At 39.7% G+C, this 11083-nt stretch overlaps 1 protein-coding gene across 1 annotated transcript in view; it reads left to right on the plus strand.

Annotated features, from left to right (window-relative positions):
• Positions 1 to 7989, plus strand: part of LOC112152267 (transmembrane and coiled-coil domain protein 3) — a 13497-nt gene extending 5508 nt beyond the window's left edge. Inside the window, exons 2-4 of the mRNA XM_024281732.2 lie at positions 5008 to 5963; positions 6035 to 6170; positions 6306 to 7989. Coding sequence (XP_024137500.1) covers positions 5008 to 5963; positions 6035 to 6170; positions 6306 to 6611 — 1398 coding nt within the window. The 3' untranslated portion in view covers positions 6612 to 7989. The remainder of the gene's footprint in view (positions 1 to 5007; positions 5964 to 6034; positions 6171 to 6305) is intronic.
• Positions 7990 to 11083: the final 3094 nt, after the last annotated feature.

Here is an 11083-nt window from a genome sequence, read left to right on the forward strand (position 1 = left end):
TTTGGCAAAATGTCAGCCGGACTGTTTGTGTCAATTGTTTCGATAAGCCTACACCTCCCGGACAGAGCGAGATTGTGGCGAGACAATCTATACGCTGCGGCACTGTCCTGAACAGAGCCGAGGTAGGAAATGACAAAGTCTTCTTTTTTTTCCCTCTGCACAGAGAGCGCTCTGTGTTCATCCAGGACATACGCCAGAGAGGGTGGGGTTAGGCTTCAAGCTGAAATGCCCCAGCATGCCTATTCAGACTGCTCCGCATTGACTTTGTAAAACAATCGGCAATAAACTATTTTTGTAAAATTCACAGAAAGAACAAAAACTGCTGGAGTCATGACTACAAGTAAGCATTCATATTCTGATGATTGGACATTTTTGGTAGAAAAAACACACAAATAATTCATGATTATCGAAGGAATACAACATTAAGCAAACATGATCAATACTTTTTATTCTTTATGTATGTATTTAATTAAGATGCAGACATAAAAACACATCATAAAAGTATCCCTATGTCCAAGTAGCTTTTAGAAAGATAGAAAGACCTGAAACAGCCTTTAAGGCCTACCGATCTCCGGCCCTTAAGATCAATCCCAGTGCTTTGTTTCCAGCCCTGCCTTCTGGTGATTACATGAATAAGGTTGTTTAATGATTCAGAATTTTTAATGTTCTGATCCACATAATCATCAATGAGTAGGAAGACGAGCAGGTTATTTGATCTTAAAAGAAAATCAAGCTTAAAATTACATTTCTAAGTGTAAGTTAGGTGTGTTAATCAGAAGCAGATGAAAAAAGGCTGTTAGAAAAGCTTCTAGTTGTGAAGTAGAAGTTAAATTTAGCAGGCCACAAGTTCCTGGCTCTGCTCCATTCTGATGCATCCATTTTAGGAGTGTAACGGATCACAAAACTCACGGTTCGGATTGTGTCATGGTTTTAGGGTCATGGTTTGGATCATTTTTCGGATCGGTAAAAAGTAAAAAAAAAAAAAAAAACAGCAAAAAACAAGATAAAAGCCAAATGAATTTTTGGAAACGCTTCAAATCATATATTCAATAGGCATATGAAGTACTTCACACATATTTATATATGCAACAACAAAACATTTGAGCCCTATGTATTAAAACAAACATCTTTAAACTTTGAACACAAACAAAGTGCTAAAACAGATTCTAATTACATTTTCATGTCTTTAGACCAAATCTACAAAAACTGAGAGAACATAATACTTAAAATAGTGTTTAAAATACCAAATCTATCTGGGGTACTCTTTCAAATACAAATTTTCTCATCCCACCTGCCTAATGTCCAAATTAAATCATAAATAATGTTAAAAATATTTTTGGGTATTAATTGTTTTTTGAAACTAACTGTGGGAACATTTAAATACTTAAAATAATAATTGTTATCTGTAAAACATGGCGCTGCCGTGCTCGCTTTTATGACCTCTTTGGCTTGCCATACGGTTGTCCCCTGATGCCACCGGTGAGTCTGTTAGGGAGCGGCTTTCTCCTGTGCGGGACAGATGCTGCTCCTCATTGGGAGATTCTATGAATCCAGAAATGGAAGCGTGCACCGATGCTTTTATTCAGCTCTTCAAATTAAATAAACCTGATATCTATCGATCCACATTTTTTATTATGAAGTTGAGAAAAATGTTTGATGGAGGCTCCTCCCACACGCAGCGGGAGCTTCAGATGAACAGACTTTAAGATAAACATGAAGCAGCTACTTTAGCGCTTGTTAAAGCAAAGAGGATTTGCATGAATTTGACATGAAGTCCATTCGATGTAAACGACAATTGATTTAAATTATGCTAGCGTGAGATGTGCACACACGCGCAGGGGGTGGGGCTTGGTGTGATCCGCGGTACACACGTTTGCTGAACAATGGCCTCTGATCCGTACGGACCACGGATTATCCGTGATTTGTTACACCTCCAATCCATTTGTGGACAAATAGATCCATGAACGTCTTTGTTTTTCTTGTCTGAGCTGACTCATAGCCGTATGGCTGAATAGCTCTAATATTGCTCACCATCTTTGTTGTACTGGTAATGTTGGGTCGGGGTTGTGAGGGGCTGTAAGCTAGTGGTAGAGAGTGTAGAGAAAGGGATGATGGGGAGTGGGCATACTCTTTGCCAACAGTCCCACCCACAGCTCAGATGCGAATTTTCTGATGAATTAATGTTGCTCTGCACAATTTATGTCCAAGTAACGACACGTTTTAATTAAATTTTGACTAAAAAGCATACTTGTAAATACCACGGGGAACACTTTTACAACAGATCAAAAGATGATCGAGGTGGAACTTTACATGCTGGGGCTGGGTTGGAGTTCCCAAGACTTCATCAAAGCCTTTTTGGCATTTTTTTCCCATTCCAAAGCTCCCAACATATTTCAGTTGTATTGAGTTCTAGTTTGCCTCTCCTGCTTTGAAACCTTGACTCTTTTCTGTTTCAGCCGGTAGATGTGGATTTGCTGGCATTTGTTTTAAGATGATTGCTCTATGTTCCAGTTTTGACCAACTTAATCTCCCATGTACCTGGTAAATGCTGCAGTGTACAGAACAGCAAATCCAAGGTTGTGTAGCTCAAAACGAGCACAAATCATCATCTTCCCACCCCCATGCTTGACATTGGGAATGAGAGATTTCTGCTCTTATCAGTGGTCCGTGAGGTGAAGCCAAAGGAGTCTTGTTGATTCATCATATTTGTGAACGCTTGTTATCTAACTGAAAGGGGGAGTGTCAGAAACTCAAAAGCTTTGACTCATTACTGGGTAACGTTTCAGCACAGCTCATGCTCATTAGTCACTCAAACCATAAAACTTGGTGCTGACTGACGGATCCATGCGAAGTCCATCACAAAAACAGGAAACAAAAGTGATTTCAATGAAGTTTGCGTAAAGTTTGCCTTTCCTCTGTGTCTGGTTACATGTAAAAACCCAAGGATGTCTTAAAGGGTTTGTTCAAATACAGCCAACATAAACAGACTTCTTTACAAAAAGGACCACATTCTGTCGGACAATACCAACAACATCTACAACAGCAATTCGAACAATGCCAGTAGTAAAAACTATGAATATATGAGGAATAATAAACACAAAAAGAAATGTGTAGCCAAAAAATGTAAGCCTAAAACAAAATCCTCCAAAACCAGTCTGGCAGGTTCTCTGTGAGCACATGGTGTTTGCAGAGCATCTGATGTAACCAAATAAAACATCAACACAGCGGCGTTAAGACGGGAATCTGATGTTTTCCAAGGAACACTTTTATCAACTCCGTGGATCAGTTTCCGTCCACCCATCCAGAGAAGTCAGAGGGCATCAGTATATGCAGAAAACTGCTTGCCCGCAGGATGTGACCCTTACATGTGGATGTGGAAATGCTAAGCAGGATTGAGGCCTAAATCTGCTTTAGTTAGCCGTTGCATGTTTATTCGCTTGAATAGCAGTGTTACATTGGATTAGCACAGCTTTGTACTGCCCGCAGTGCTAGTTGTACAACATTTTGAAATAGGCCTTTTTTTTTGGACTTACATTTGCTGACCTCACATCACAATAATGTACTGTGAACAAGTTGCAAAACTCAGAGGCTTTTCATTTTCGTTTTTTCCCCTTTTTCCCCTAATTAAATGTGCTCTATGCTTCTCTTCCTTTTTTTGTCACATGTTCTGCTTAACTTCCTTATATTAGAGCTGGAGTTATGTTCTGATCATTGAGCTTTAGACACAACAGTGAATAAAGTCCTTAAATCTCACAAATAAAAACAAATTGTAATCAAGAGTAAAAGTAGGGGACGGTGTCTGGAGAAGGGATTTTGTTAGCCTTGTGGCTTTGTGTGACATTAGCAATGAAATGACCTACATTAGATGCACACGCTCCTTGCTTCCTTCTCGCATATTTTATAGCTGTTAATCTGAATATAGTCCTCTTTGTGTATTTTTGTTTTGTTTCATACAGCAGGATTAACGCCGGTCCCTTAAAAAGTAGCAGACGTGCCATGTAAGAGCATTAGAGCTGCACCCCCAGATGGCCTGACACTGTCTGCTAAACACCCATGTGCTGTGTGAAATATTAAACATGAATCATTTCTGACACAAATAAAACTGCAACAGTTGACATGTTTGTTGAAAACTAACTAACCATTAGAAAAAGTGTGCGTTAGTCCATGTTTTCCATCCATTTTGAAACTTGCACAATAAGAGGAAAACTTGTGAGGTCTTACATTAGTCATCAGTAAAGCGATACAAATTGCAAAGCAAAAATCAACTGATACATAATTTCCATTTCACTGCAACAGTTCTATTTAAATAAAAGTCAGCATAAATTGAAATGTACTCCAAATGACCCTTGTCTACATAGGAGGGGGGCATGTGACATGAAGTATTTAAGGAATCATATAGAGTCCTATGACCATCTGCTTGGTTAAATGGCTCTATGTTTGGTTAAATACTTCATTCTGCCATGAGATTGTATTAGCATGTTTATAAACATTTGAAGTATTATTTATTGCAGTTTACGCCACGTTTTGTAATACACTCTGATTCCACAATAAATTAGCAATTTATTGTGCAGATCTAGTTTTTACCATTGTGTGTGTTTCTATAAAATTCCAGCAAATGTCCTAAAAAGCACAAAATATATACATTTTTGGTTTTGAATTGAAGCAGGAGGTAAGTTTCCATAAAGGCACTGAATACAAAATATAGTATTAAGTATGTACTGGTAGTAAGGGGGCTGCACCACTGATGACCTGTCCAGGAAGTGTCCTGACTTTGCCCACAGGTGGTCGGGTTAGGCTCCAGCAGCCCCACAATCCCGAAACGGACAAAATGGTTTTATTGTGTGTAGCTCCATTGTCGCGTGTAGAATATTTACTTTTCCTAGTGTAGTTTCTGAGATATTTAAAAAACCCATTCAAATGAAATGAAATAATATTTTTGTTGTCGTGAGACAATATTTAATATTCTGTCCCAAGCACTTATTTTTCACTTTTTCTCCAATCTTGCAGGACCAAAGTATGGACTTCAACCCTTTGCTGATGATGCGTCGGGGGTCTTCAGACAACAATCTGGATCTGGACCCGTGTAACGATAACCCACGCTCTGCACTTGGGCTGGAGGTCCAGCGAAGTCGCTCCTGTTTGGACAATCTGCAGCAGAAGATTCTGAAAGTCACGGAACAGCTGAAGATTGAGGACACGGCACGGAATGAGAACCTAGCGGAATATCTGAAGCTCATGAACAGCGCTGACAAGCAGCAGGTGGGGCGCATCAAGCAGGTGTTTGAGAAGAAAAACCAGAAGTCGGCGCAAAACATTGCCAAGATGCAGAAGAAGCTGGAGCAGTACCATCAGAAGATGAAGGACAGGGAATTGCAACATGTTTTGTCCTCTCGGCCTCCCCCCGTCAAACACAGCACCATACCCAGAGAGTCCCCCAGACAGCTGCTCAAGGACATGACCGGCAGCGGCAGACACCCCACCATGGACAAGATCAAAACCATCGGACCCGGCGTTTCTCTGTCGCCGCCGTTCTTCTTCAGCAAGCCCAGAGAGTTTGCCAACCTCATCCGGAACAAGTTCGGAAGCGCTGATAACATTTCCCAACTCAAAACCACTCTGGACACGTCCAACCAGCTGCCCACAGACATCGCTGCGAAGGGGCTGAGCAGCAGCGTGTCCTTGGTGGGCAAGCCCAAGTATCCCAGCGACGACGAGTGCTCCTCAGGAAGTGCCTCGATTTCAGCCGAAAGCAACGGGAACGCGGTGAAGGTGCAGGGGCAGAGTCCCGGGCAGGAGCTGCCAGCCGGGGGAGAAGGCCAGAACCACATGGACATCTGTTTGGAGGATATAAAGAAAATCCGAGGGGCGCAGGATCAACTGGAGGAAGATATTGAGGAGATAAGAGAACAATTTAAGAGAGAATACAACATTATCAGCCAAACACTACAGGAAGAGAGATACAGGTGTGCCTTTGACACAAAATATGACCGCTACATGTTACATTTGAAGGTAATTGTTGTGTCTTGACTGATAGGTACGAGCGCTTGGAAGACCAGCTGAATGACTTAACAGAGCTGCATCAGCATGAAATGACCAATCTGAAGCAGGAGCTGGCGAGCATAGAGGAGAGGGTGACCTATCAGGCTCACGAAAGGGCCCGGGACATACAGGTGAGTCTGAACGGATCGTCAAGCTCAAAGAGTAGTCGTAGAACTCTTGTTACCAAAGCACACAACTGTGTAAAATAAAAACATACGGCAAAGATTACATCAACCCTAACAATCTGAACCATCGAACGCCCTCAGGAAGCTCTGGAGACGTGTCAGACGCGCGTGTCCAAACTGGAGCTCCAGCAGCAGCACCAACAGCAGACGGTCCAGCTGGAGAGCCACGACGCCCGCGTCTTAGTGGGGAAGAGCATCAACATCATGCTGGCCATCATCACCGTCATCCTGGTTTGCGTCTCCACCGCTGCCAAATTCGCCGCTCCGCTGACGAGGAGCCGGTACCACGTGGTAGCCACCCTCCTGGGGGTGTGCTTTCTGACCGTCTTCTGGAAGAACTGGGAGCGACTGCAGTACGCGCTGGAGAGGTTGCTGGTGCCTGCTTGAGAAACACTGAACATACAATTGATGCCGTCAGTTGTGAGAATCGTCTCGTCTTAAGAGGATTGGTTGTACAATCTTTCGAAAGACGGTGGTTTTTAGAGGTCAAACTTTTTAAATACAGACTGAATCTTAATTGCATTTTAACTAACAATTTCATAAAAAGGAAAAAATATATATATTTATGCACTAATTTTACTAGTTTTACAGAAGAAATCGCAATGAAATCGTCAAGGATTGAGAAGAGGCTCACAGACAGGAAGCAGGACATCGTTAGTTGGCTGGAACTATAAAACATCCACACGGCTCTTTTAAAGAAACTCTGTCTTGGTAATTGCATTGATTTGCTGTCTTGCAGCAGAGGTCCGATCTCACATCTGCTTCATAAAGCCATGTGGTTTAGCTTGGGTACGGGCTGCAGTTAAGCTAAGGCTGTCGGCTAAAATCGCATAAAAATGTCGCATATTTCCAAAATTCTGTTTAATTCAGAATCTATAAACAACAGTAAAGGCTTTGAGCATTTTTTTGTTTGTTTTCTTTCTCATTGCCTTAACAGCCAACTGTGGCATCCTTATCCTGGAGTTTCCCAGAGAGCTGCTGATGTCTGAAGTGCAATATATCAGAAATAAAAAGCATCGTTTGAAGAGCATTCGCTCGGGACTGACTGTTTTTTTTTTTCACTCGAGTGTTTTACAGGAGGGGCAGGGTTCTGGTGAAGCAGCAAAGTGTGAGAAAGTGTCATTAATGCTTGCAGGAGAGACACCAAGGCCTTTTCTGTTAACACCAGCCGTTTTCTCCTCCTTTCTCTCTTTAAAGGCCAAAAATCAATCTCCCTGCATCACCCTGTGAGCATTATAGCCCCTCGCTGCAGCGCTCCGGTGCACACACACACACACACACACCCCCACACACCCCCCACCCCCCACACACACACACACAGAAACACAAGCAGAGCCGGTCGCTTGGTTTTCTTTGCATCACTGTTTGGGATTTAGCTCGGTTTCATTGTTAGCTAACAATGGGAAGCAGAGGCAGTGGGTTATACTGTGATGCAAGGCTCATTCCTCTAATCCTGGAATAACGTGCAAAAAAAATCTCATTATTTAATAATTCTTTGGATAATTATTTCACTATTTCTTCAGAAAATTTGTCATTTTTCTGCGGACCACTGATGATCTTTGTTTGCCATAACATGTTTGCATTGATGTTTTTTTTTTTTTCCTCATTCCTAATTTTGTATATTCTGTGAAGATTTACAATTATGACACTGTTTACACTGACGCTGTTTTCATCTCTGGTGCACTATACGATCAATCTTTTTTTAGTGTATTATGTGCCTTTGTCTGATGATTTCTGTTAAATTAAACCAACTTTTTCAAATCTTCATAAGACTGATGTGGTATTCTGTGTAAACGAAGCATTTGTCATATGACAGGTTTTCACAGAGACAGATATTTGCTGACACATATCTGTACAGCCATGTTCCCTATTCTGAAAAGTTACAGTTTGTTTTCTTTGATTTTAAACTGACTCGTGTTTATGTGCAGAAAGTAATTTTACAGGTTTGTTGTTTTTCTGACGCACATCTGTGTTTTTCCAAGTTATTTTCCAGTTATTCAAGTTTTTTTTAAGTATGTGTTTTTTCCCTAAAACACATTGACAAAGTGGTGCAATTGGCACTAAAATGTGAAGTTTTTTAAAATCAAAAAAGCATGTTTAAGTCCATATTCCATGCCGTTTCTTTCTCTTTTGAGGTTACTCACCAAAACACTTCTAGCATCTGATCCTGGTCCGGCCCATCTAGAACTCTTTGTGGCCCACGAGTCAAACGGTGCCTAGACGTAATGTGGCTTGACTGTAAAGGCAATGAATTTGGAGAGAATTTCTACTTTTTTAAGCGACATACTGTACTTAATTGTAGTTTTTTTTTCACACAAAACAGTCACTGAGCGTTAATCCCTAGACTGACTCATTGTGGCTACTTTATACTCATTAAAAATAAAAGTTGATTTAAAATTTCCAGCAAAGCTCAACTGTGAACCAGCTCCTATTTACAATGACGGCCTGTTTTATTTTAACACATGCAAATACACTTGTACACGACATTACCAAAAGTATTAGCTCACCTGCCTTTAACTGAAGTCCATTCCATGAAGCTCTCTGCGTCCTGTACTTGAGCCAATCTGTAGGTCACATTAAGTTTGGATCTCTGTAGTGATTGGCTGTGGAGAAAGTCGGCGACCTCTTTGCACTATACACGTCAGTATCCATTTTCTTATGATAGAGCTGACAGTTGACTGTGGAAAATGTAGTAAATTTCATGACTGGATTTGTTGCACAGGTGGTGTCATATGACAGTTCCACGCTGTAATTCATAGAGATCCTGAAAGCTGCTCATTTTTTCACTAATGTTTGTAAAAACAGTCCACATTCTTGACTTTATACACCTGTGGCAGAGCAAGTGAGACCTGATTCTGATCATTTGGATGGAAGAGTCAATACTTTTGGTATTTACATATTTTTTTTGTAGATTTTTATATGTTTATTAAACAGAAAAAATATAAAGCCATGATTACCACTGAAACGTACAAAGCAGATTTACAGATTTTAAATGACCATTTTATTATGGTAAAAAAAAGCTCTAAACACATGAATCTGTGTGGAAAAACTCAACAATATGGATGAACTGCAGTTTTCAACATTAAAAATACAAAATTTTGACCCATTTTTCCACCCATTACCCTGTACTGCAGAATCTTCTGAACCCCTAACTCCTTTAGGTAGCGGAATCAAAGGAATCCCGTTTTTGAGCAAAGTTCTGACAGGATAAAATTCCTGGAGAAAACCTCCACACAACACCTCAACCCTACGCGGAAATTAAAGGTAATTTCTAGAAATGTAATTATTTCTGTACTTATATATTATTTTGAAGTAAGAAAATGTCAGTATTCATGTCTAAGGGCCTCAAAATGCTTCTTTCTTCAGCAATATGGCTTTAAATAAAAAAAAAAATGGGAATCAACAATCATAAGTTTAAGTTAAAAAAGTTTTTCTACTTTTTTTTTTGAAAGGAACAACTCAAGAAGACATTGTGTTCCATTTTTTGGTGAGACATTTATACAAACATTTCTGGGTGTGTCTAATCCTCAAAAGCCCCCAGGTAACTCTGCACGACTGTTATCCTGCTACACTCATCAATAAAGCATCACTTGAGCGGAGAAGGGAGGAACCGCAGCGCTTCTGAGAACCTGTTTTTAAAGGAAAGCCACAAGTTTAAACGATGAAAGCCATAAAACAAAGTCTATATTTGTTTACACTACCAGATATGATCAAATTCCTCAGCAAAAAATTTAAAATTATGAGACTAAATAAAAAAAGACATACATGTATTTGAGTTGTCAGCAAGTATTTGATCCTGTTTCTTTTCTTTCAAAATAAAAGCCAAAGATGAATAAAATCAGAAGGGGACTGAGACAAACACTTTTAGACAGACCTGCTTCAGTGATAAATTTAATATATTCTAATTAGTAGCTGTAATTACAAGAGAGGGCTTCAAATATATAGCCTTGTTTGCTTATTATGAAGAAACAGGTACTACACGTCGTTACACAATTTCCAAGAATCCTGTTTTTTTTGCATGTCAGACTTTCACCAGTAGGGGGCGTAAGTGCAACACTCCAAATGCAGATCAACAAGAGAGGAATGCTGCATGGCAAAATCAGACTGGAGCCTTTTTCCCCCCTGAATCACTGATTTCTATTTTATGTCAGTTCTTAGCACACAGAAATAACTCCAGCTTTCACCTCACCGCTCTTAAGGTACATGGGAATCACAACGTTTGCTAAATCTACAACATTTTAACCTTTTAGCTGGTGATATACATTTAATGAATTTTAAATCTAAGTCTGCAGCAGATTTAGTGATCAGTCATGCTTTTTGTAGTATTGAACGCGTGATGTGCCTTCTCAACAGGGTTTGGGATGCAGGAAGCAGATGATCAAATTCACTTTAATTAAAATTCACTTTAAGGATTTAGGGCAAAAACATGTACCAGGCCAGAACATGGATACTTATGTGGAAAACATGGAATATTAATTTTAAATAGTGTCTGTGATATTTAGAATGTTTTAGAATAAAAAAAAAAAAAAAAACCTAAGGCAGAACTAGAACATTTTATGTGGAGAAAAAGGTGGCAAATAAGAACAATACAAATGAAAGGATCAAAAATGTGTATTTTGAACTGTTTTAATATCGTTATTAATATTAAAATAGATGCTCTTTTAGCTGAAGTGCTATCACTAATGCTTAAAGAAGATTGTATTTTTATTAATTTTTAAAAATCTTTGTCAATAATAATACTAATATTGCCTCAAAAATTGTCCCTCCTGTAGCTCCGCCCCTCAAATAGAACTTGTAATTGAAAAATAGTTCAACTTTTTAAAATTAATTAGTCAAACCTTCTTAACTGAAGTGATGGG

The sequence above is a fragment of the Oryzias melastigma genome, linkage group LG6, assembly GCF_002922805.2.
Source record: "Oryzias melastigma strain HK-1 linkage group LG6, ASM292280v2, whole genome shotgun sequence".
NCBI lineage: Eukaryota > Metazoa > Chordata > Actinopteri > Beloniformes > Adrianichthyidae > Oryzias > Oryzias melastigma.